The sequence below is a fragment of the Aedes albopictus genome, chromosome 2 (assembly GCF_035046485.1).
Source record: "Aedes albopictus strain Foshan chromosome 2, AalbF5, whole genome shotgun sequence".
NCBI lineage: Eukaryota > Metazoa > Arthropoda > Insecta > Diptera > Culicidae > Aedes > Aedes albopictus.
In genome coordinates, this window is record NC_085137.1 from 501,601,476 (window position 1) to 501,628,470 (window position 26,995).

The 26,995-nt window shown below is 40.1% G+C and overlaps 2 protein-coding genes across 2 annotated transcripts in view; one reads left to right on the forward strand and one right to left on the reverse strand.

Annotated features, from left to right (window-relative positions):
* The window catches only part of LOC109622563 (flotillin-1), a 40,816-nt gene extending 26,968 nt beyond the window's left edge, over nt 1-13,848 (forward strand). The window contains exons 4-7 of the mRNA XM_062854418.1: nt 4,509-4,979; nt 5,044-5,187; nt 5,247-5,411; nt 13,515-13,848. Coding sequence (XP_062710402.1) covers nt 4,509-4,979; nt 5,044-5,187; nt 5,247-5,411; nt 13,515-13,532 — 798 coding nt within the window. The 3' untranslated portion in view covers nt 13,533-13,848. The remainder of the gene's footprint in view (nt 1-4,508; nt 4,980-5,043; nt 5,188-5,246; nt 5,412-13,514) is intronic.
* Nucleotides 13,849-25,685: 11,837 nt separating this feature from the next.
* On the reverse strand, nt 25,686-26,232 carry LOC109622566 (signal recognition particle 9 kDa protein). The gene has a single exon (XM_020076963.3). It carries the CDS (start codon nt 26,103-26,105, stop codon nt 25,869-25,871), a length of 237 nt encoding a protein of 78 aa, XP_019932522.1. The 5' UTR covers nt 26,106-26,232; the 3' UTR covers nt 25,686-25,868.
* Nucleotides 26,233-26,995: the final 763 nt, after the last annotated feature.

Here is a 26,995-nt window from a genome sequence, read left to right on the forward strand (position 1 = left end):
TTTTCTTGGCTTTTGATGCTCTGATAGAAACACTTCTTATGGACCACAAATAGTTGTATCCGATCGATAGTTTGTGAGGTGTATGCTTATGAAATGACTCACAGAAATTTTGCCACTCGTCGGATAGGTATTTTGGATGAAGATTTGAAAAAAGAAAAACAAAACATGGCGGTTCGTCATCGAATATTTCAATGGCTTTTCATAACCTCACTTTTTGTATCTTTCTTCTATATTTGAATTCTCAATGATTAGAAAATTTTACTGGATTTTGAAGTAGACCATTTTCGCATTCTTTATATGCATAAATTTAACGCTTTGGAGCTGGGAATATTTGTATTTGATACTTTTCTGGCAACCTAGAACATCCTGAACACCATAAAGTTTGGAGAAACGAAATAATTGACATATCAGTTGTTCTAGAAGCTGAATTTGGATATGGGGATTTGGGTAATATGCACTCATTTAACCTTAGTCAAGAATATCGAAAGGTGTTTTATACTCTGAGATGTTCTAGGTGTTCCAAACTGTCCTGTAGTAAAGTCCTTTAAATCTACAAGAATAACTTTATGTGTTTCCACCATAAATAATACCATTGCATAATTGAAATCTGAAATGTCATGCAGATGGATATTTTATGACTATCTGCCGGGATCCGTGAAGGTCTTGACATCTACAATGTCATTTATAGACACTATAGGGACATTCAAGGTCAGCCAAATTACCTTGAAGTTCAGAACTTCAAGTCTATATTCGTAACAGCAGCCATATATGTTATACTTGAGTAACGTTGTATAATCTACCGCGGTTACTGGGCCAATCTGAAATCTACTTGTTATTATTATAAATCTATGGGACATTCAGGGTCATCCAAACTGTTCTATAAGGAAGTCCTTCAAATCTACAAGAATAACTTTATGTGTTTTCGCCATAAATAATACCATTGCTTAAACTGCTGGGATTGGCCAAGCACTTGATATCTGAAATGTCTTTTAGAGGGATATTCTAGGTCAACCAAACTACCTTGGGGTTTAGAACTTCTGGCCTTCATTCGTAACTGCAGCCATATCTGCTATACTGAGTAACGTTGCATATTGAACCGTGGTTATTGGACCAATCTAAAGTCTACTTGATATTATTATAAACCTTTGGGACATACAGGGTCGTCCAAACTATCCTATAATGAAGTTCTTCAAGTATACAAGAAAAATTTATGTGTTTTCGCCATAAATAATAGCATAGCATAATCTGCTGGGATCCGTGAAGGTCTTGAAATCAAATGTCATTTAGAGACACTATAGGAATATTCTAGATCAGTCAAACTACTTTGGAGTTCAGAACTTCAGGTCTCTATTCGTAACAGCACCCATATCTGCTATACTGAGTAACGTTGCATATTCAACCGTGGTTATTGAACCAATCTGAAGTCCACTTGATATTATTATAAACCTTTGGGACATTCAGGGTCGTCCAAACTGTCCTCTAATGAAGTTCTTCAAGTCTACAAGAAAAAACGTTATGTGTTTTCGTTATAAATAATAGCATAACATAATCTGCTGGGATCCGTGAAGACTTGAAATCTGAAATGTCATTTAGAGGGATATTCTAGGTCAGCCAAACTACTTTGCAGTTCAGAACTTCAGGTCTACATTCGTAACAGCAGCCATATCTGCTATACTGAGTAACGTTGCATGATCAATCGCGGTTACTGGACCAACCTGAAGTCTACTATATATTATTATGAACTTTTGAGACATTAACGGTCGTTCAAACTGTCCTGAAGCTTAGCTCTTGACAGTAACAGTAGTTATTCTCACAATGCACTGTAACATTACACATCCAACTGTAATCTGTAATCCTCCTGGCATTTCATGAGTCTTTCCAAGATAGTTTTGAAATATTCCAGATCAACCAAACTACTTCGAAGACCTTGAGGCGCTACACTTGTGATAGTTGCTTTTGCCAGTACGTTTCAAAGTGTTACATTCACTGTATTTACCAAGGAAATTCGAGGAACAATAAGCGTTGTTATATATTTTTGTGATATTTTGGGCCATTCAGACTGTTATAGAGCTTAGTTATAGAAACAACCACTGTAACAAGAGGTGATTTCGTTTTAGATAGTAACGTTAAACAACCTAAACCTCTTAACTCTCAAGAGTCACTTCATGATAAATTTGTTATAATTTAGGTCATCCAATCTTTCATGGAGTACACACTTGCAATGCTAGCTAGCCTGCTACACTAAATAATGATGAATAATGAACCATATTTACTAATGTTCTTAAAAGACTAGTAGGTAGTGTTCTGTACCTTTGAAACATTTAAGGTTTTTCAATTTTTTTGAAACTAATTTTTTGAAATCTGCATTCGGTGTTGTCATTATTTGTGCTATAAATAGTTACGTTACCTAGTCCAACTTACACAGATCCGTAAACTGGGTGAAACTCATAGCCATTCCAAAATACCTTTGAGATATTTCAGAACTATTTAAATTCCCTACAACTAAGAACTTCCAGCTAAGGTGAAGATATGACGAAGCCACATCTCGAGCACAAATCTGAAAGCAATTGTGGGACGCGACCGAGGATAAGGACGGCAGCCACGAACCAAATGCTGTGGTGAACCATTGTTGTTGATGAGTTTTATTAAAATTGTTATTAACGCCAAATAAATGAAATTCTTACGGTTGTTAATGTTGTGTAACTCAAAACAGCAAAAAAAGGTATTATTACTGCTGTAAACTCAATGTTGCATGTTGTCCATATTGCAAGACAGTGTGTACGATTCTGAATAATAGATTATACAATATAACTCCCTATAGCCAAAAACAGAAACATAAACTGCTGTAGATGCTAGATTTTAAACATCATAATAGTTTGGATGACCCCAGCCGATCCGACGATATCCACTGAACATTCAGAAGATTTACTGGACATGATATATTACATATCGTAGCTTTGTATAATAAAAGAAGTTACTGTTACACCCGTAGACTTTAAGATCTAAACTCAAGAACAGTTTGGATGACCTAGGATGTTCCGACTGATCTGATACCGTCCTCTAAATGTTTAGAAGACTTACTGGACATGGTAGAATATAAATCGTAGCTTTGTATAATGAAAGAAGTTACTGTTACACGTGTAGAATTTAGATTCTAAACTCAAGAACAATTTGGATGGCGTAGGATATCCCGATGGATGCGATACTGTCTTAGAAACTTTCAGAAGGCTTACTGGACTTAATAGATTACAAATCGTAGCTTTGTATTATGAAAGAAGTTCCTGTTACACCCGTAGACTTCAAGATCTAAACTCAAGAACAGTTTGGATGACCTAGGATATCCCGTCTGATCTGATACCGTCTTTTGATCGTTTAGAAGTCTTACTGGACATGGTAGAATATAAATCGTAGCTTTGTATAATGAAAGAAGTTACCGTTACACATGTAGACTTTAGAATCTAAACTCAAAAACAGTTTGGATGACCTAGGATATCCCGATTGATGTGATATTGTCTTAGGAACTTTCAGATGGCTTATTGGACATGATAGTACACAAATCGTAGCTTTGTATTATGAAAGAAGTTCCTGTTACACCCGTAGACTTCAAGATCTAAACTCAAGAACAGTTTGGATGAGCTAGGATATGCCGACTGATCTGATACCGTTTTTTGAACGTTTAGAAGACTTACTGGACGTGGTAGAATATAAATCGTAGCTTTTCATAATGAAAAAAGTTACCGTTACACGCGTAGACTTTAAGATCTAAACTCAAGAACAGTCTGGATGACTTAGGATATCCCGACTGATCTGATGCAGTTTTTTGAACTTTCAGAAGACTTGCTGGATTTAATAGAATACAAATCGTAGCTTTGTATAATGGAAGAAGTTACCGTTACACCCGTAGACTTTTGTTTTGTTGTAATTTGGATGACCTAGGATACCCAGAAAAAAAAAATTCTGCATCATATCCTACCCTTTCTATGCTGTCGAGCACCAAAAACACAGAAATACGTAGAAAAAACTCTATAATAACGCTTGGAAAAAATCGACGTTACGCCAATGATAGATGGAGTGTATCAGCGGAGCACGCCACGAATAGTGACCGCACAATTGGATGCCCAACCTTGGGGATAGGTCTATCGTTATTAGACACCGAAAGCTTCAAGTATTTAGAAATGAATGACAGGTAGTTGGAAATGGTCTATAAAGGTCTATAGAGGAGTAGATATTGGATCGAAAATAATCTTCTTACTTGCGAAATTCCTTTGAGGTTATGAAATTGCCATTGAAAGATCAAAATAAGATTTGTGAACCGTCCAGTAGACCAACAAGTTGAATCACACGATGTGTCCGAGTGCGTGTGAGAGTGCAGATTGACACCAAGGTTTTCCATACACACCAATAGATTTTTTAAAGAGCAGAGTTTTGCCACCCTGCGAATGCCATGAAAGCGCCGTTGTTTGTGCATTTTCCGTATTTTCCTTCTTTTTCCTCCCCTCTTCAAACAGGGCTACCTCAAAAGCCTCGGTATGGCCCGTACGGCCGAAGTAAAGCGTGACGCCCGCATCGGCGAAGCGGAGGCTCGCTGCGACGCCACCATCAAGGAAGCCATCGCCGAGGAGCAACGGATGGCCTCTCGGTTCCTGAACGACACGGAGATCGCCAAGGCTCAGCGGGACTTCGAGCTGAAGAAGGCCGTCTACGACGTCGAGGTCCAGACGAAGAAGGCCGAAGCCGAGATGGCCTACGAACTGCAGGCGGCCAAGACCAAGCAACGCATCAAGGAAGAACAGATGCAGATCAAGGTCATCGAACGTACGCAGGAGATTGCCGTTCAGGAGCAGGAAATGGCTCGTCGCGAACGGGAGTTAGAGGCCACTATACGGCGACCGGCCGAAGCCGAGAAGTACAAGTTGGAGAAGCTGGCCGAAGCCAATCGAAACCGGGTCATTTTGGAGGCGGAAGCCGAAGCGGAAGCGGTAAGTTTGAATACTGTTACGTTCAAGAGACTAAAAGGCAAGACAATTCACATCTTTCGAATAGATCAAGGTTCGCGGAGAGGCCGAAGCGTTTGCCATTGCCGCCAAATCGAAAGCCGAGGCCGAGCAGTTGGCAAAGAAGGCCGAAGCCTGGCGAGAATATCGCGAAGCTGCAATGGTCGATATGCTGTTGGACACGTTGCCAAAGGTAGTATTCTGCGAATTGTTTAGTTGTTTTCCCTGAATCATCACCTCTTTGTTTAACAGGTGGCCGCCGAGGTTGCGGCTCCGCTGTCGCAAGCCAAGAAGATTACAATGGTATCGAGCGGCACCGGTGAGGTTGGTGCAGCAAAGCTTACTGGCGAGGTGCTCCAAATCGTCAACAAGATCCCGGATCTGGTCAAATCGATCACTGGCGTGGACATTTCTCGGGTAAATCAGAATCACAAGTACATCTAAACTCACAAGGGTTAGACACACATACATCTAGACGTACCAATATTACAGTTTACATCGGATAATTTTGATCATAGCATTTTCACAGCCATCTTATAGTCATTGGCAATTTATTAGAAACGATATGGATGTAGTGGACACAAAACATTAGTCAATCAAGCGAACCTACTAGTATTCTAGAATAGACAACTCCAGTGTGTTTGATGAGAATTTATAGTATGTAGAAGATATGTTAGTGTAACAGCGCTATCAAAATCTGACTTCCTTCTTCTAACTGTGAAACTCTCTTCTCGATTCTTCACCGCTCTTTACGATCCGTAACTTCTATTCCTTCCCAACTACACACATACTCGTGCTGACAGGCCATCTACGAAGTACCTTCGGATGAGTTTATTGAGTGACACCCTGAAGTGATTGTTTGAGCGATTGGACGCATGAGGACGACGACTATCTCCCAACGAAATCCCAACTTCCAGTTTCCCACTGTTTTTCTTCCTACAACTTTTACTGCCACCATCATGAAACAGTTTTCCAGGTTTTCTTAGTTTTGTTACTGTTTTTTGCAAACATTTGTGTGAGTGCGTTCTAAAATGATACTTCAGCAACAACGGGACCACTAGACTATGGACACTTACTATAGGAAACTCATACATTACCATTTGCAACAGATACAGCACGGAATACAACGAGAGCAGTTTGATAGATAGATTCCTATTGGTGGATATTTGAGGGCAAAACGAGCAGCGATTGAAGGTAGATTGAACTTTTTTTTTCGATATAGTAGTGCTTCACCGTATCACGTTTTCATAGATTTTTTATTAGTGATAGTTCAGTAGTAGCGGTTATTCTAGGTTATTTTTTTTTCCTAAAATAGATTGATTAAAAAACCATAGGTAATTTTAGAGTGCTTACATTTTGTTCTCAACATCATCTACGACGCTGCATTATGGTGCTCTCAGTAACTTCCTGGAAACCAAAATTAGGTATTAACAGCGAAGCTGAAAAACCTGAATAAATCATTGAAACAGGCTAGGTAAGTTCAATATGGAAGACAATGTGAGAAGCGGAGCAGTAAGGAAGTGCGGGAGAATCCCGTGGTTGTTTGTGGTTCTGCTAAGACAACAGCAACTATGGATGTTTGTTGACCCAGGAACAGCACCGAATCCGATAACTGAAGTTTGGATGAATGGTAACGAGAAGGCACTGGCTTCAATGCAGCTTACTCTGGAGGAGAGCCAGTACCGCATCATTCAAGAGAAAACGACGGCGAATTCGACATAGGTAGCGTTAGCGTTGAAGGAGCATCACAACAAGGTTTCGCTAGAACAAAAGATGACTCTCCTGAAACAGATAACAAATCAGATATGCCACGTTGGAGAAAGCAAGGAAGCGTATCTTACGGAGACCATGAAGAACTTCGCAAGGGTGGAGAACTCCGGATTCAAAATACAAGAATGTCTGAAGGTTGCCCCCATTCTTCGTAGACTTCATTCAACTGCTTGAAGACGGCCTAAGAAGTTTGCAATGAAGAAGAACTCCCACTTAAAATGGTGAAGAAGAAGCTCGTTGACAAAACAGAGAAGCAGTCCAAACAGAAGGGAAATCTAAACGAACAGGTTTTGATGATCGGAGGCAGAAGTAAGCATCAGAAATCAGTAACCTACTCGTTATGTGGAATGCAAGGTTACCAGGAAGAAGGATTGTCGAGCATAGTCGGTGGAGCGACAACGAATAACAACGAAGGGTTCAAGAAGAAGCCATACAAGGAAAGAGCAAAGGCAGTACGTGAAAATGAAGACAATAAGGCGTTTATGTTCATCATTCGAAGCCTTGGTAGTCTATCCCACATCGCCAACGATCATTCCTACGTTTGAACAGTACTGTGCGATCGGTCATTTCTGGTGCAGACAGAAAAGCAATTGTGTCGACAGCAACGGTGAGGAAGTCAAGATTACGATGAACAGAAGTATTTACGCCCCCGAGCTGTAAGAAAATCTGATATCTGGGACGAAGCATGAAAAGAAAGGTGTTCGAACCATATTTGATGGCAACAGATGCACAGTGAAGGACACTCGTTTCTTGATGGTGAACAATCGTCAACATAACAAGAATTGTAAACACTTATGGCACCGTATATTCGGCCACAGAGATCCAGATGTCAAGTAAAGAATTACGGAATACAGATGACGTGTGAATGTTACATTATTGAGGGAAAGATGTCACGACTGGAGGTCACTTCGGTACCTCTCTGTGACGTAACCCGCTGCTGGATCAAGCGGACTTCGAGAGAATCGTGAAACTCGGTCTGCCTTCACAACCGGGATGCGTTCCTACGAACGATTAAGAACGATACGCAAGAGTGGAGAGATGTGCCTAGTTCTCGGGATCAGAAGATTCTGACTCGGCTGAGAATCGGACACACTCGGCTAACTCATGGGTCAAGATTCGGTGGTAATACGGCCTATTATCAGGGATGCGGAAAAATACTATTGTAACGCATACAGTAGTAGAATGTCCAGCACGTGAAGAATTGAGGGCGGAACACGGCGTTCGCGGCTCAATATTGGAAGTATTCGTGAACGACCGTAACGCTGAGAAGGCGGTTATAAAGCTGATTAGGGCATTAGGGCTCTATGGCGCTATCTAGTGGATTAGGGCTCTGGTGCTCTATGACGCTATAGGTAGAGTAGGATAGAGATAAGAGTTTGAGGGCGAGCTTAAGAGGAGTCGTTAGCTACGATACGCGAGATGTCGTACTTCGACAAAGTACTGGGTAAGGCAGTACCGAGACTTAGAGGTTGGCTCTCTAAGCATTGAAGTCGAACATGAAAGAAAATGACGATGGTGTCCATCATCATGAGCGGAAAGTTCAACGAGAGGAAATGACTCGCGCATAACTCTAGTTCTCGGGAGAGAGGAACACCAGCCTGAGGTATCTAAGAAATCGAAGGGAGGAGGATGCCTAGTGCAATGTGACGTCAGCACTACACGCTAAAACCGCTCAGCACTAAAGTGCACAATTTCCAGACTACACCAGAAATGTATAATCCTTACACATTCACAAAATCTGCTCCTGTGTCCACAAAATCGTGAAATTCGCAAATAAAAATTGTACGGCAATCTAACTAGGTTTACTAGTGACCTTGGTAAACAAAAAAAATCGACATTCCGCATCTAGAAGAGTGTAAGAGCTGTTTTTGTGAATGTGTAAAGGTTACACATTTTTGGTGTAGTCTGGAAATTATGCACTTATGAGAAGGGCTTACACACTCTTTAGGTGCTGAGCGGTTTTAGCGTGTATTCGCCGACCAAGGGGTAGGCAGTCTTGCATTAGGTGGTTCACACCTTGTGCCATCACGAATGAACTTTATAGTGTAAAGTGACGTTAATAAAAATGACCACGACCGGAGTTCCCATTGGCAGCTGTTAAGACTTCAAAGGAGTACCTGGACATCGTTCATAGTGATGTGCAGATTTACCTAATCGTCCATGATAGACGATCACACCCATAACAAGATGGTGTCCCAGCAAACAGTTTTGCTGTATAAGAGTGTAATAAAGCATTCTTCAGCAAACTTTAGCTTAAGAAAGTGTTATTCAGTTACGTCTGTTTCTTGGGGTATTTTTCGATGGAGAAATCGAAATCTAGAGACAGAATTCATGAATTTACACTCCACAGAAAACCAATTTGAGAAAAAGTCTAAAATCATCCGATGGGATAGAGGAGGCGAGTTTACGAGTCAGCGAATCCGGAAATTCTACGCTGTAGAAGGCATTAAGGCGCAGTATACTGGCGGCTACGCGCTACAGCAGAACGACGTGGCCGAAAGAAAGAATACAAGCTTGACGGATAGTTTCATATTATTGGATGCTGAATTATCAAGAAAGTTTTGGGCGGAGGCTTCCAACACGGTGGCATATTTTCAGAACCGGCTACCTACGAAGGCGACTGACGTTACACCGTTCGAAGCATGGTTTGGCAGGAAACCGGATTTAAGCCATTTGAAAGTGCTCGGATGTTGTGCTGCGTATGTCTGGAAGCCTCAACAGAGGCGGAAGAAGTTTAAATCGCTTACATTTGTTAGAAACGCGACGGAAAGTCAGACATACAGATGTTTGAATACTAAAACCGGAGAAATTAACATTGACCAAAATGTCAGATTTCTGCAGATTGATGATCAAGTGAAGAAGATTTCGGATGGATCCATGGAAGGGCCCCTATGTTGGATGAAGGCGTTAACGAAATTCCTGTATAATTGACGGATGTTATTTCTGCTGAACAGGAGGACGTTGTTCATCGTGGTGAACTTGATAATTCGTTGCAATTTTACGAGGCCGAAATGATTGTGAAGCTGGAGAGGCTGCACATCAGGATGTGCCAGAAGTTGAACATCAAGTTTGTGATGGATCTAGCGGAACTGTGACAGTACGGCGATCAGCTCGGTCGAATCTTGGAGTGCGTCCAGAAAGGTTAACGGAAACGGTTCATCAAGCAGAGCCGAAAACATTCGAAGAAACTGTTAACGGTACAGAACACGAATAATGGAAAATGCGATGCACGAAGAAATGGCGTCTCACCGTGAGAACGGGACCTGGGAGATCGCCGAACTGGTGGTAAGGCGACAGGATGAAAATCTAGATCTACAAGCGAAAGCAGAATGAGACAGAGCCAGACTAGTGGCCCAAGGATTTTCTCAAAAGTTCGGGACGGATTATAACCTAGTATTTGCTACGATCGTGAAGCAGCGACCGGATGGTGGTGCGCCATGTGGACATCAAAACAGCATACCTATACGGAGAGCTACAGGAAAAGATCGACATGAAGCAACCTCCAGTATTAAAGAACAACAATCCCAGCCCAGTAACGTGTGCAGACTACGAAAAAACCTGCAAAATTAACCCACAAAATTAATGGCATACACCCGATTCTTTTTTTGCACGGGTTTTTGCTATAACTCAGTCAATTTTGAACCAATTCTCATGAAATTTTGTACACATAGGCACGGTCAATAATATCCGTGTACAAAAAATCAAGTCAATTGGTTCAAAATTGACTAAATTATAGTAAAAAAAAAACGACCCATGCAAAAAAAAAAAGAATCGAGTGTATTCAGAAAGATGGGATTTCGCAGTACAACAGCTGATCCTTGCCTGTACGTCGAGCAAACAAAGAAATCCAAATTGTAGTTGTCCATACCTGCAAACAGTTCGGACGTAACAAATCTGTGGCACCGGCGACTAGGGGCCGATTTCTTCACCTCGGCTTAAGCCGTAAGCCAGGCTTACCCATATAGTTAAACCTGGTTTAATGTGTGAAATCGGAATGAAGACGATGGTGCAGACTAAACTTCAAACCTGACAAGCTCCAAGTTTTGTGGCGCCTGTGTTCAAGGTAAGATGTGTCGAGAGCTATTTGACGGAACGTGAGAGAACGAGCAACGTGACTCATCGGAAGAGTCCATTCGGTTGTCTGTGGACCGATAGAGTCTGCGTCTACCGTATTTTGTCAGCTTCATCGACGACTAGTTGAACTTTGCAATGGTGCTCCTTCTGAAGAAAAAGATGCAAGTTTTTGAATAAGTTTAAGAATAACGAGGCGATGATGGTGACGGCCATGTTCGGAACATAGATATGGAAGTTGACCGTCGATCAGGGACGGGAATATTGGCTCGAGAATCAGATGAAGTTCTGTAAGGCAAAAGGTATACAAATTGAGGTGAAAGTGGCGTGAACTTGAATGAGGTTAGTTACCCGTAACATCGGACCACAGGGAATTGTGAGATATTCCTTCAATAATCATAAATTCAGATAAATAGTCCACGAGGCGCAGCGAACGGGAGCACAAGTTTTCGGGTATGTCACTGGAGAACGTGCCTCTGGAGCCGACCTACTGAAGTCATTGGACTATTTAACTGGCATTCTAAAGTACGATAATCATGATCGTTGCACCAGGATGTCAATTTCTTAACTAAAGCAATCTCCACGATGCTGGAATGTGAAAATCAATGCAGTGTTGCGGAAACTCGGATTTTCGAGGTCGAAGAGAGATTATTGCCTGTATACTTTCACGAACAAGGATTATGGAGTCTACTTGGTGTTGTGTGTGGATGATCTACTGATCGTTGGAAGCTGAAAGCAACAATGATCTCGTGAATTTGGAATGTCAGACTGCGGCGAGGCAAGATTCTTCCGGGGCATGAAGATAGACTACGACCGCACAAGAGGAATTCTGATGCTGTCTCAGGAGAACAACACTCAGAAGATTCGGAACAAGTTCAACATAACGGACTGCAATGCGACGAGAAGCCCTATGGAAAAGGGACTGCAATTGAGTCGATCCGGAAATAAAACCCTGGAACCCTATAGTGAACTACTTGAAAGCGTGATGTACCAGATGCTTTGTGTTCGACCTGACCTCTGCTTCCCGGTGAGCTACCTAGGCCGTTGCCAGCAGGACCCGGTGGAACATCATTGGCAAGCCATGAAGCGCGTTGTGAGATATCTGAAGGGAACTACCAAGTTCCCTCGTCACCTCTAACTGGATTTGTGGATGCAGATTGGACGTCCGAACAAGAGGGCCGAACATCTTTAACTGGTTTAGTCTTCGAGGTGTTCGGGTCAACCGCATCGCGGGCAAGCAGAAAACAGGTAGCTGTATCTACTTCGTCGAGAGAAGCGGAATACGTGGCCCTCAGCACCGCTACGTAGCACCGCTGTTAGTGAGGCGATTTAGTTAGGCGAACTTCTGGAAGATCTGGACGACGACTCGAAGAAGGAACCAATCCCAATATTTGAGGACAATCGTGGATGTATTGGCAATGCCAGTGAACGTGAAATTGGAACGGATCAAGTATATTGATATTGAACATTATTTCCTGAGAGACCACGTTGCGGCTGGAATCAGATCAAGAAGCCGTTATGTTCACGAAGTCACTGGACAATGAACGATTCCAAGATTTGGGATCGAGGCTTGGTTTAACCGATTGAGAGGGGTTGTTTGATTCATGCATACGATCATTAGCCATGTAGAACAGCCTAACGAAGTGTGATCTCTGTACGGAACGACGTCTGGAGAAGATACTTGCCAGGCCTCATCAACGGCGTAGGTACGTTTGGTACGTACGAAACTGACATAGAACCATTCGATGACGTCATAAATTATTGCGTTGAGGTTTCTTAACGAACGTCGAAAAAAAAAACAAAAATGCAGATGCTGTGGAATAAGCAGTAATTGGTGTTCCTAATGAGGAAGAATGCCGTCGACGAGCCTACGAAAATATCAGAACCAGAACGATTGAAGCAGCAGTGAATTCAGAGAAGTAGATGGAACGTGAAGAAAACCTGGAAATGTTTGAGAAGGTGGCTGAAGCCATTCAGGCTCTAGTTTTGGGTCGGATATAAATACAGTTTTTAGAATAATCAACTAATGTTGATTATGTTACTTTCGTAGTTAATAGCTGGAGTAACAGTCTTTGCTCGCAAACGTACCAACTATGTGACATGTTGTAGATGCGTTATTAGTCATTTTCATTTCCTAGTCGCTAAAGCTCAAATATTTTAAAATAGATTCAGGAAAACTATTACAATCCTTTCATGGATAACAGAAAGCTGCTGCTCTTGTGTAGCTGAACTAAAGATTGAGAAAAGACTTCATAGGATATTGTATCACCCATGGTAACAGAGGCACAATTGAGTAGTTTAGACTTGCTCAGTTTAACTGTTCTTTCTTTGTAAGTTCATCATTAAATTTCAACCTATCATTTACAAGCGGACTACATCTAGTATATCATTATAGTGGATTGTGTAGAATTATAAAGAATTACATAAACAACATAACACACTACCAACAAAATGACACATCCCATCGACATCAGTCATAGCAATTCACACATTCACGCATCTCACTCGCCCTCTAATCTTCCGTTCTCTTTCTTTCGTTCCATGTATGCGTACGGGTATTACGCCCTACCTTCGCCGCTTTCGTTGGAATACTCACCGAAACTCTCCCAAACTCTTTCTCGTATGCATACACAATACGAACTCAAAACACTACAATTGTTCAACCCCCACCCACGTAAGTCGGTACACGCTGGTTAGAGCCCCAGATTGGTTGGCGATCGCGGGTCGTAACTCGCGTAGATTTTGAACCAGTGGAGGCGGATGCAGCAAATACGACAACTGCAACGACGACGAAGACGACCAACAGCAGACACAGTAAATTTCGAAGAGACCGTACACGGGCAACGACATAACGGGCGGAACGCGCTTTCCGCTTCTATTGAGCTTTACAAATGTTTTGTTTCATTTTCGGTAAGTTTCTTTTTTGTTTTTTTTTCTCATTGTTTTATATGTGTGTATATTTTAGTTTTATGTTTATGTATATCTTGGGATTGGTTATTGATTCTTGATTTCCTTATGAAAGTTATTTTGCCATTCGTATATTTTAAGCTATATTTCGTATATTTAAGGTTTAATCTGTTCTAACTATCGTTTAATCACAGAGAACAGACATCCAAGTCCAGTTCCGAAACTGTGTAAGGAATTTAACGGCCATTTGAAATCGACAACTCAAGTGGCAATAGCGTGGCGCTGCAATCGGTTAATTTCCCAAGCAAATTTAATTCACCACTTGAAATGTTTCAATTCACCACTGACTGTGGCAATATGGTGTTTGGTGGCGTTAGTGTTGTCATCGTGTATTGGTTTGCAACCTTACTCAAGTAAAGATTCAAATCCTTACACAACTTTCCGAATGAAATTTGTTCTAGCCTGGATGTCTGTTCTCTGTGGTTTAATGTCCTACTTCTGATCCGATCGAGGCAGCATAAATATTTCACTAAATTAAGGGAACATTCCCTGATTCCCGAATCGTTTTAACATCACTGCCACTGCATACAATTTTCAATATAAATCATGATTAAAGCACAATACAGCACACAAGTTGGATAATCACCTATCTAAATAAAATACATTTTTAATTTACCGAGTTGGAGAGTGACCTTGAGTGACTGACTCGACCCCGGAGAGGAACGTGGATGAATTCAATCGAAACGTTACCACTTGTACCACATCCAGAAAGAACACTTATGTACCTCTTTTTTATTTCCGTCTGCTTTGAGTCAAGCTTGGGGATTGAAATATTCATGGAAATGTAATTTTTACAAACTGCAAAACAGTCGAACGGAAAAACGTAACACCACAGTAATTTAAGAATGGTTGCATAAGCATATTCGTGAATGTTTCAATCCGCAGTCGAAGCCCAATCATTGTAGATCCGCTGAAAAAAAAATAACGAAGAAGGGACCCAAAAGCAGGGTAGATCATTCAATCAACACTTATAAAACTCTCGAACTACAAATTTCCCCTCTCTAACTCCTCTTATCGATATTACTCGAAATGTGTCCATCCACTAATTTGGCCTATGCTATCTAGATGATTTCAATCGAAAATTTAAATCAATTGTTTGGATGCTAATCCTCTTACGAAGAAAAAAAGAAAATGATATTAATATTTTATTGAAATTCACTTGAAACATGCCAGTAGTAGTTAACTGAAATGCTTATGCGACCACCATTGGTTGCATACACGTTTCTTATAACTTCTACTAGCAACCCTAAATGAACATCTGTAAAAGGTACACAAATTAGCGTATAGAAAAACATAAAACCCATTTTCCGGTAGGTGTAGAAAAATCCTTTGCAAACCCCGATTTTCGGAATGTCGTGACCTTATTGGGACTAAATTGTTTCGGTATATAAACTAAGCGCCAAAGTGCGATAGTAAATTAAGCACACGTGTATGCTGCAAAACAAAACGGAAATTCAAAATTCAAAGACCTGATAGAGAAAAAAAAATCTAAAACAATTAATACTAGCAAACCGGCTCGCATTTAGAGGGAAAACAGCAAGATAGAGACATCGGTTGCGAACAGAATATTTATCGATACACGCAAAGGAAAACTATATATTTTATAATGAAATTACTGGATCGATGGATTGCATGCATTATTGAAACAGATTCAATGGGGACATAACCAAAGGCAAGATTTCTCGAACAAAGTGTTTAATTTTCTTGACATGGGAACCAGTGCATAATATACTACAAATAGATATGTTTATAACGTGTAAGACGATTCTAGCAAATGCGCATATAATCTCTGATTGTGTTTATTTCATCATCGGATACGAAAACCGTTCAAAGTAATAAAAAACCAAATAGTAACACATACATTTTTTCGGGACCAAGTTTCCCAAAAGTGATGATGGTAAAAGTCGAATCATTACGTTTGGGACTTTATTTCTATATCACCTTTCCTTTTCCGTCTACCGTCTACCCCCGTTGGTTTGAACGACACCTCATGCAAACCAACGGGGTTTATTTTTTAATTTGAACTTCTAGTTACCCTGTGGGCATCGAAAAACACACTGATGGTGACTCTTTTTGCTGTTTTGTTTTGATTCTGCGTTCCGTTTCACCCCGTTCCTTGAGCAGAATGACGTTTGAACCATTTTTAGTTTGAAAGATGTGCATATTAGAAGGGGTCAAATTAAAAAGTGTTCAGATTAGATGCGGTCAAACCAACGGGGGTAGACGGTATTCCGGTACTACTCTTTGTTGTTACAGCATACAAAACAGATACACAAACATGTTGACTATGAAGCATAAATAAACGACACATTTGATACATATCAATATAAAGAATAACATAAAGAATTACAATACATACACACAAAATAATAAACACACTCAAATACTACAAAAGTTTGTTAGACAGATAAACAAAAACTTCAAAAAGTTGGCATGTGTGATGCCATCAACTATAATAGGATTTGAAAGACTTCCTTTCATTTCAGGCCAAACATGTCTAAAGGTCCAATCTGCAGAAGAGAGGCTCTCTTTGGTTTCCCTCTCTTTCGTTATTATCTTAGCTGTTTCTTTGTATTATTATTGTCTCCTTGCATTGAACGATAGTCAAAACAATCGTCTTTTGATTTGTACTGCGAAAATAGTTGAAAAGTGTGCCATTACATTGCAATAATTGAAAGAGAAATTGAACAAAGAGAGCCTCTCAAATGCAGATAGGACCTATTGAAATGTTTGGCTTGATTTATTTAGTTCAACATCAAATTCATGATAACACTGAATCAATTTTCCGCCATAATACTCGATTTGCAGCTGCAGCTCTCCAACGTCGGTCACGCCCAACGTTCGCCAGATTTCTTTCCACCTTGCACGCTACCCTCCAGGTCCTCTTGCACCGTCCAGATCTCCTGTGAATCGTTTTGCAGGGTTGTTGTCCTGCAATGTTGTGTTGTAGGCAGGACATGTTATCGTATCCTTCCAGCCTTTATTACCTTCCAAACCCTAGGTACGCCGAGAGGGCAGCAAGCTCGTTTTCGATTGCAGGTTTTTGAGGAGCCCATAGTAAGCCTGACATCCACTGATACTGGGCCTTCGTTGTTATCTGACGTTATTAGGAAACCGAGGTAGACAAAGTCTTCTACCACTTCGAAGGCATTCCTGTCTATCGTAGCACTGCTGTCTAGGCTCATTCGCCTTCCACTCCTCCGGTAGCTGTTCGCTCTCCCAGATTCGGCCTATTAGTATTATGTTTCCAGTTCAAAACCGAATTAGCGACATTTTTTCTTGGACTTCCGCTGCTTTTGCCTTGCGTTAAACACAATGTCGGAAGTGGGGCGCTGTATTGTACACCTGGTGCTCTATACAGCGCCCCACTTCCGACATTGTGTTTAACGCAAGGCAAAAGCAGCGGAAGTCAAAGAAAAAATGTCGCTAATTCGGTTTTGAACTGGAAACATAATATTTCCGGTCTCATTTTGATGCGTTCAACTTCGAACCATTCTTTCCTGCTCAATTATTGTTTTTGAGCTGCTGAATAGCATCATTAACATCGCTCATGGGAGGCTCCCTGCTGTATTGATGTAGCCATTTCTCTCGCTGCCTCGGGTCTCCATGTATCTGCCCTCCACACCATTCCATCTTGATTTAGAGTTTTTTTTCTGCAAAACTTCCTGAAAAAAAAAATATGCAGGAATATGTGGAAGAAATTCTGGAGGAACTCCTGGAAGAAGCCATGAATGTAACCCTGGACCTGGAAGAATTCTTGGATGAGTTCCGGGAGGATTCTCTGGAGAAATTTTGGTAGAAATTCTCAGAGGAATTTATGGTGGAATCCCAGGAGGAATTTATTGAGGTATTTCTGGAGGAATTTGTCGAGAAATTTTTTGAATAATTTCTGGATCAATTTCTGAAGGAATTCCTGGAGAAGTTCCTGCAGGAGTTTCCTGGATGAATTTCTGAAGGAACTCTTCGAGAAATTTCTGAAACATTTCATCTCATGGAGAAATTTCTGAAGTATTTTTTGAGGAATTCCTGAAGAAATTAATGGATGAATCCCTGGAGGAATTCCTGAAGATATTGCTTGAGAATTTTCTCGAGGATTTCCAGCAGGATTTCCTGGAAGAGTTCCGTGAGAAATTTCTTTAGGATTTTCTGGAGAAATCCGTGGAGTAATTCCTGGAGGAGTCCCTGGAGCAAATATTGGAGGAATTCTGGCAGACATTTCTAGATGATTTTTCCTAATAGAAATTTCAGGAGAAATCTTTGGAAGAATTTCTGAAGTTATAATCCTGGTGGAGTTATTTGAGGGATTTCTGGAGAAATATGCAATTTCTGGAGGAATGTCTGAACGAACTCCTCGAGGAATTTCTGAAGGAATTCCTGGAGGAATTTTTGAGGTATTTCTGAAGAAATTCATAAATGAACCCCTAAATGAATTCCTGACGAAATTTCTGGAAAAACCCCGGAGAAATTCTTGGAGGAATCCGAGGAGGATTCCCTGGAGGAGTTTATCGCGGAATTCCTCGAAGAATTTCTGAAGGTATTCCTGGAAGAGTTCTGGAAAAAAAATCCTTTAGGATTTTGTGTTCGGGGTGTTCCCAAAAGAATCCGTAGAAAACTCCCTGGAAGAATCCGTGGAGGAATGCTTATAGGAATCCCTGGAGGGACTCCTGGAGGAAATTCTGAAAGAATTCCAGGATTAATCCCTGGAGGAATCTCTGGAGGATCCCCAGGATATGTCCATGGAGGAATTGCTGGAACAATTTTAAGAGAAATCCCAAGAAGAAACTCTCTTGGATTTCCTTGATGTTTTTCTGGAAAATTTCCTGAAAAAAATTGGAGAAATTCCCGCAAGAATTTCTGGAGGAATCCCTGGAGGAATTCTTTGAGGAAATTCTTGAAAAATATTTGCGTCTTCCTGTAGGAATGACTGGAGGAACTCCTCGAGGAATTTCTAATATAATTTCTGGAGGGATTTTTGAAGAATATCTGAAGATATTTATTGATCAATCCCTGGAGGAATTCCTGAAAAAAAAAATCCTGGAGAAATTGCTGGGAAAATCCATGGAGGAATCCCTGGAGAAATTTTTAAATGATTATCTGGAGGAATACCTAGAGGAATTTCTGGAGGAATTCCTGAAGAAACTCCTGGAAAAATTCCAGAAAAAAATCTGAAGAAATCCATCTAGGAAACTCTGGAGGAATTTCTTGAGGAATTCCTGGAGTTATTTCTGGGTAATTCCTGCAAGAGTTCCGGGAGAAAATTTTCTAGGATTTTCTGGAGAAATCCGTGGAGGAATTCCTGAAATATTCCTGGATGTATTTCAGGAGAAATTAATGGAGGAATTCCCGATGGAATTTTTTTGATGTATTTTTGGAGAAATATTTTGCGCTTCCTGGAGGAATTCTCGAGGAACACCTGGAGAAAATTCTAAAGAATATTGTCTTTGAGGAATTTCTGAAGACACTCCACCGATTGATAAATCCATGGACGAATTCCTCGAGAAATTTCTGGAAAAGTTCCGGGAAAAAATCCTTGAGGATTTTCTGAAGGAATCCGTGGAGGAATTCCTGGACGAATCACTGGAGGAACTAATGGAGGAATTCTAGCGGAATTTCCTAGTGAATTTTCTGGAGGAATTTGTGGAGAAATTCCAGGAGGAACTCATGGACGAATTCTTGAAGGAATTACTGGAGAAATTTCTAGAGAAATCCATGAAAGTATCTCTGGAGGAATTCTTGGAAGAGTTCCGGGAGACATTTCTTTAGGATTCTCTGGAGGAATGCTGGTAGAAATTCCTAGAGGATTTTTTGGAGGAATCCCTGGAGGAATTCCTGGAGGTATTTCTGGAGGAATTCCTGAAGGAATTTATCTAGGAATTCCTGGAGAAATTCCTGGAGGAATTCCTGCAGTAGTTCTATGGCGGATTTCTGGAGAAATTTTTGAGGAACATCTGAAGAAATTTCTTTAGGATTTTCTTTGAGGAATCCATGGAGGAATTTCTCGAGGAATTCCAGGAGGATCTGCTGGAAGAGTTCCGTGAGAAATTTCTTTCAAATTTTCTGGAGGAATCCGCGAAGCAATGCCTGGAGGAAATATTGGAGGAATCGCTGGAGGAATTCCTGGAAGTATTTATGGGGGAATTCCTGGAGTATTTACTGGAGGAATTTCTGGAGAGACATATAAGGGTTCCTGGAGAAGTTTCTGGAGGAATGTCTGAACGAACTCTTCGAGAAATTTCTGGAGGAATTCCTGGAGATTTTTTTTGAGGAATTCCTGAAGAAATTCATCAATGAATCCCTGAAGGAATTACTGAAAGAGGTCTGGAAGAAATTCCTTTAGGATTTTCTGAAGGAATCCGTGGAGAAATTCCTGGAAGAAATTCTTGGAGGCATCTTGAAGAAATTTCTCGAGAAATTCCTGGAAGAATTTCTGGGGGAATTACTGCAGGATTTCATGCATGGATCCTTGAAGAATCTCTGTAGATTGCAACAAGGATTCCGACCGAAATTGTCTATCTATGAATTCTGACTCAATCTATGGAGTCTTCTCTAACGCTAGCATCACTAATTGTCCAAGATTGAAATTCATTCACAACGACATTATTTTTTGTATAATTGATAATTTTCTCGCTTTTTTCCATTGTATATGATATGTTTATAACATTTTATAAGAGTCGGAATAATGACTTCATATTGAAGTTTTGCTTTGCCTTGAAATGATCACCATCGCCTTCTCCAGAATCCCAATATGAGGTAACTACTTGGCGATGTTAGCACCACAGCATGTTGAAACTTCTTTATGGGAATTCATATTGCGTGTAACACTATATGATTATTGATCATAAATTGCACCATCATTGTAGTGCCCACTCCCTAAGCAAGAATTCTGCGCTCGCTAGTGCTTAAGTGCCATCCGTCAATCAGAACGTGGTCGTTTTCAAAGAGTTCAGCTAAACCCAGGATCCATGTAAGAAATTTCTCTCAGAGGTCTGCTAAACCGGCATGTAGCAATAAGTATCACCAGGATTTGTCCCAGGACTTATGCTTATTTTATGCTTCAAGATTTCCACCAGATTTTTTTTGTGCTTTGGTACAGGGATTGAAAATGTCACAAAAATGTCATTTCGTTATTCATTAATTTCACTACACCTAGTATGAATAATGTAAATCGACGACATCATTGATTATCTAAGGATTCGAACTTATCAGAGCTGCGGAGACATCTACCTCCGTCATAGGTATAAACAGGAAATTTGGTGATTTAATGGTATGGTAAACAGCGTCATCCTACAGTAAGGATATGTCCTACACAGCAAAAATTGCCAGAGATTTCGCAAGAAAGTCCTCCAGCTTTTCAACAATCAAGTTTCCTAGATTTTACAGAAAATTTTTATGTGTTTTATGTAGGAAATTATTCGTGGATTTAAAAGATCTCAGGAATTTTGCTTCGGAAATTTCGTCTGATTAGCTATAAGACTTTTCTTAGATTTCTATAGGACTTCCTTGAGATAATTCACTAGGATTTTTCACTGAGATAATGGCAGATATTGTTGATTGCACCAGGATTCCCTGATATATGTTTTACAATATGTTTCTTCAGATTCTCCCAAAACTTAAATAAGGATTGGTCTTTACATAAACCGTCCATCCATAGATTTCACAATCAATTTCCATTATAAATTTCACAGATTCATCCAAGGTTGGGACAACAATTGGGTTTTTAAATTTAGAAAAAAAAAATGTATTGGTTTTTTGATTTTATACGAAAGAGCACCTTTTTCTGAACAACTATGATTTTTTCAGATTTTTAGAACTTTATTTTGATTCTTAAAATCTATTTCAAAGAGATTTTTAGAAATCACCTTTTGACAGCTGGACAACTGCTTGACAGTTCCTCCCAATACAAAATGCGACGAGGGGTGATTCGACAAATCGCTCCCATACAAACTTCAAACTGATTTTTAAATAGGTTCCCGGAAACCAAAATTTATGAAAATTTGGATTTTGGCTCAGTTTTACATGCAGATTCCGAATATGGAATTATCTCAACACCGCTGAAGAAGTCAATTACAAACTTATTCAGATATTAAACTATACATTGCTTCAGATCTTGGTCAAGGTTATCCTGTAGAAAATAATCAAGCGATTAAACAAGCAAGTCGTACAATAATTCAACAAAAAAAACCTTCAACACTTGCAGCTGAAATCTCTCCAGGTTGACAACCTGGCATTTGACTCATGGTTCTACATGATATTTCTCGATAATTCTTCTATTTCCCTCCAGCAGTTCAACCAAGTTATAGCCATAAGCTCATGTTTATGTATGGTTTATGTAGGACTCACGCAAGCTGTTTAGATTAGAATTGAGTTCAAAGAACTTATCAAGAACTCTGTAGATTGGTCTATGCATTTCTCTTGAAGTTTCGTAAAAACATCAAGTATTTGAAAAAAATCCACCTGAATTTCTCTGAGGGGTTCGCCAAGCGTTTCTGTAGGGAATCAATAAAGATGTGCCCTAATAATTAAGCATTCAGTCTCACTCAGTACAGCATCCCAAGGAACAATTCAAAGTCATAAATAAGCATGCATGCCGAACTATTGCTGGTTTATATCATTCCCAACTAACATTTTTGCTGTATAAGAGTTTAAGAAAGCTTTCTTCCATAAGTGTTTGCTCAATAAGCTGTTATGCAGTTACTGTTGTTAATACTTAATAGGGTTCGCAGCTGAACAAAACCAAATGATGAATAATAAGCTGAAATGATGCTATTTACATTGTAAATAAGCCAAAATGCAACATTTGGCACGTATGTGAACGGCAATTTAATTATAAGTCTCACAAACGTCAGCAATTGTTGTTTGTTCGATTTGCCCTTACTAGCTTTAATATAAGCTGAAGAAGAACTTTTTTTTACGCGTTAAAAAGCTTATGTTCCACAGTTCCCGAAAGCTAATAATTGTCTACATAAGTTGAATAAATGCTGTTGATGTTCAATACTTCAGCTATTGTGGGAATGGTTTAACAGTAAGCTGTATAAACGGATTTTTGATTTATTTGTTCGATTATCACTTTTCGATTGAACAACAGATCAAAGTGATTATAATAGAGCAGCACTGGAACGTTCCACATTATTAAATTTGTATTGATGTTTGATTCACACCAATGCGAAATATTCGAAACATTTGCTAATTTTCATAGCAATTTCAAAGTTGTAGTCATCTTCACAACTTTTTTTTATAAATATTTACAACCTTTTATAAATCTAAATATTGATCTTTCACAGCTTTGTGAAGATGTTTCACTCTCAGCGAGCAACTTACCAATTCCAGGATAGCGTAGTCGGTAAGGCATGCGACGGGTGATTGGGAGAGCACGAGTTCAAATCCCAGGTTGAGAAATTTTTAGAAGTGCTTGTGTGTTATAAATGCGTTTAGATGGGACAAATAAACATGATTGAACTATAATTGCACCTCGCACATCAATTTGTTTTTGTTTTCGCAGCAAGTTATTATAGCTGAAAAGTTTAATATGAGGCTGATATAAACACATATTACTTCCTGTATCGCGCTTGCTGAAAAGATTGCTGAATAACTTCTCCACTTTTGTTCGAACAACGCCTGTTTACAAGCTGTGATGAAATAATGTTAAATTGTAATTCAATTTAAATGTGGAATAAAAATGCCATTGCAATGTTGGTTAAATGAGTGATTGTTCCTTGGGATGTCAGTTATACTTGAAATCCGATGGAAAATGTGCGTATGAATCTTTAAAGACCAATGTTTTAAGAATTGCGAGGCTGTTACAGCTGTTGCGTATCTCACGGTTGTCGCAAGATTTCACAAACGGGTTAGGTTAGGCGGTCTCAGGTGAATTTCAGGAGGTCTCAGGGAGTTTCATGAGGGAATACCTGGAAGTCTGAGGGGAGTTCTAGGGGGTCTTAGGCGCGTTTCTAAATAACAAATTGGGAGTGGTGCAAATAACACCCTCCTCCGAGGTAATACTGCTTGGAGGTGCCGGAGAAGTATAACAATGGTAATGGTGTACTAACCCTAGAAGAGTGTGTTTAGTGATTAGGAATATTCATGCCTACTACACTATATACACATGTAAAATGATCATTGGCAGAGAATGCTTTCTGTTAATAACTGTGGAAATGCTCATTAGAGTGGGTCAACGTTGTATGGAGAAACTTTAAATTTGACCGCATCAACCCGGAACAAAGCTTTTTTGACTCCTTTTTGCGACCAAAACAACTGTGCAAAATTTGGGAGCGATTGGTTGCGTCCCCGTATTCCGCATTGTGATTGAAATTTGTATGGAAGTTAGTATGGGAAAACGTACTTTTTTGCATTTTACTAATAAGTTGACTTCTTTTGTCTAATACCGTTTAACTAATGACGTTAAAGTATAGCCTAGGATATACCGAAAAACTTCGCCGAAGACCGCAAAGTGATCCGACGCTTGTGAAAAAAGTTATTCGCTTGGTAACTTAGGCCAAAAACTGAGATTTTCTTATTGATATTATTCCTTTACATGTTAAATGATAAGCACCACCAGGCAATCTGTGCGATATAACTTTTTTCACAAGTGTCGGATCACTTTGCGGTCTTTGGCAAAGTTTTTCGGCATATCCTAGGCTATGCTTCAACGTCATTAGTTAGATAGTTTTAGACGAAAAATTTCAATTTATGAGAAAAATGCAAAAAAGCACGTTTTCCCATACTAAATTCCATACAAACTTCAATCGCAAAGCGGAATTCGGGGACGCAACCAATCGCTCCCAAATTCTGCACAGTTGTTTTGGACGCTAAAAGGAATCGAAAAAGCATTGTTCCAAAAAATCGACTTTGTTGACCCAGTCTAATGCTCATAGAACACTAAAGCTAGTATGACACTCTTTGACCAATGCCAAATATTTGACCACTTTTGACAGTTAAATTTTGACCAAGGTGTACCTGGCAAACAAAAATGTTTGTCACTCTCGAAAAACGAATAGGGACAAACAGAGCCAAACAACCTGCCAAAATTTATCTGTCAAAAGTGGTCAAATATTTGGCGTCTGGGCAAAGAGTGTAATAGCACCCTAAGGGCATTGGTCAAAGAGTGTCATACTCTTAAGCTGAGAAGCAGGCTTTGTCGCAGTAGGGAAGTTACGCCAAGAAGAAGGATAGATTAAACCCTTTATAAGGCAGTGGCAACTATACTGCCACCTACTGTTTGTATTTTTTTTTCTGTTTTAAAACAATTTATTTCGAACTTTATTTTTGGTTTACGCAAAATTGGGACTACTAACAACGCCTGGTATTTTTTTGGTACTAAACAAAGCTTTAACAACAATTTAGGAGCAATTTGTAGTCTCAAAAATGGCTAATTTTGACCGCGTGAAGAAAATTAGCTCAAATTTATTGTAAAACTATAGATTTGGTAAATATTTTAAGATATAATCAAATTCTGGGTTGACATGAGCTGAACTACACAGTTTATATTATGGGTTAAGCCCCAATCCACTCTAAAATCTCTTTTCCGGCTTTTTGTCGAAGTCAAAAGAAGAAAAGTACCCTAAACGGGCAGTGGCAAGAATATTGCCACCAGCGCTGGTGGCCTAAACGGGCAGTGGCAACTATATTGCCACCTCAAAAGCTCGTTTTGGGGGTTAACGGGCAGTGGCAACTATATTGCCACCAGCGTTTTTGGCCTAAACGGGCAGTGGCAACTATATTGCCACCTAGATTTTTGAGAGTTTCTTTTAAACAAAAATTGATTTGTATATGTAATCATGTATATAATCATTTGCATAATTAATAGTATGCGATGATAACTCTTCTAGTTTTCTCGGCCTTATAAAGGGTTAAATAGGTACCAACATAGAAATAAAAACACCACTCAAACTTTTGCACATGTACGGAATCTATATTTCTCGCGTAAAATCCATTATTTCATCCCATCACATGCACTCGGCAACAGAGAAAAAAAATCCACACTTATCCTACAAAAAAAGAACGAACGAACACCCCCAAATGGTCCCACTTGGAACGGATTCCGACTTGTGACCCCTTCCCTGAATCCGATCACTGTTCCTTGGACGCCATCAGCCACATCAGATTGCCGGTGAACTTCTCTATTCTCTTCAGATCGGACAGCACCTCGGTTTTGAACTGGACGCACTTGGCGTTGTCGGTCAGCTTCAGGACGACGGCCGTCTTCTGGTGGGTGTACTTCAGTGTGAACCGACACTGGCACGGGTTGGCAATGTACATGTTCTCGGCGGCGATCTCGAAGTCTTCCCACGACTTGGCGAATACCATTTTCGGTTCTTGTGTGATTTGATAAAACTTTTTCTCGTAAAAATTAAGGTGCTTTTCGTGCTGATGCGGAGGATTTTTGTTGATGCAGCGCTGCGATGCGATGTGTACAACTGCGGGTGTTTTGACAGCTAGAAACGTCAGAAGAAAGTGGTGAGTTGTCAACTCTGCGAGCGAGAGAAAGGGGCGTTGGGCGTCGGAAGCCGAACAACCATGAAGGCGAATTTGAAAAGCGATGATTCGATAAATAAAATCTGGAGCTCGATTTGAATAGGTCGTATGTGCTTTTGTCGATTAAAAATTCGATCAGTTGGATTCGCTTCCTATAGCGAAAACCGTTGAAATTGAGCAAAGTTGATACATACAGCAGAATCCTCACAAAACAGGCTTTCTGTTCCATCATTAAAAGTTTGCAAAATATCTGCCATATTGCTACAATGATTAAAATAAACTGATCGAATTTTATATCGACAAAAGCACATACTGTGAGATATAAGATGTACTGCATAAAGCTGTGGAAAGGAGATTGATCACAGCAGGCGATATAGCGCATTTGAATGTGATGCGAACTGTCAAGCAGACCCCTGCTTGCGTAGCAACAACTCCAGGCGTCACCCAACCGCGTTCACTCTTGCCACTTGCGAACCGACGTCAGCCTGGGTAAGTTGTGTGTGCTGCACTTGAGGGTTTGATTCCATCCCAGTGAAATACCAAACTCCACATTGGCGAATTCCTGCCAGTTTTTTCGTTTAATTGAGGAAATGGAACCTATATTTTTGCTGGGAGGAATCACCCTTCAATGTGCATGCAGTAGTGAACAAGTAAGGGAAACACAAAACCCATATGTGAAAAGTGGAAGTTCGGTGTGATATTTTTCGGGGACGTAGCTCCCG

Excerpts from the sequence above, each read along its gene's own strand:
- LOC109622566 (XM_020076963.3), bottom strand. The coding sequence starts at position 26,105 with ATGGTATTCGCCAAGTCGTGGGAAGACTTCGAGATCGCCGCCGAGAAC.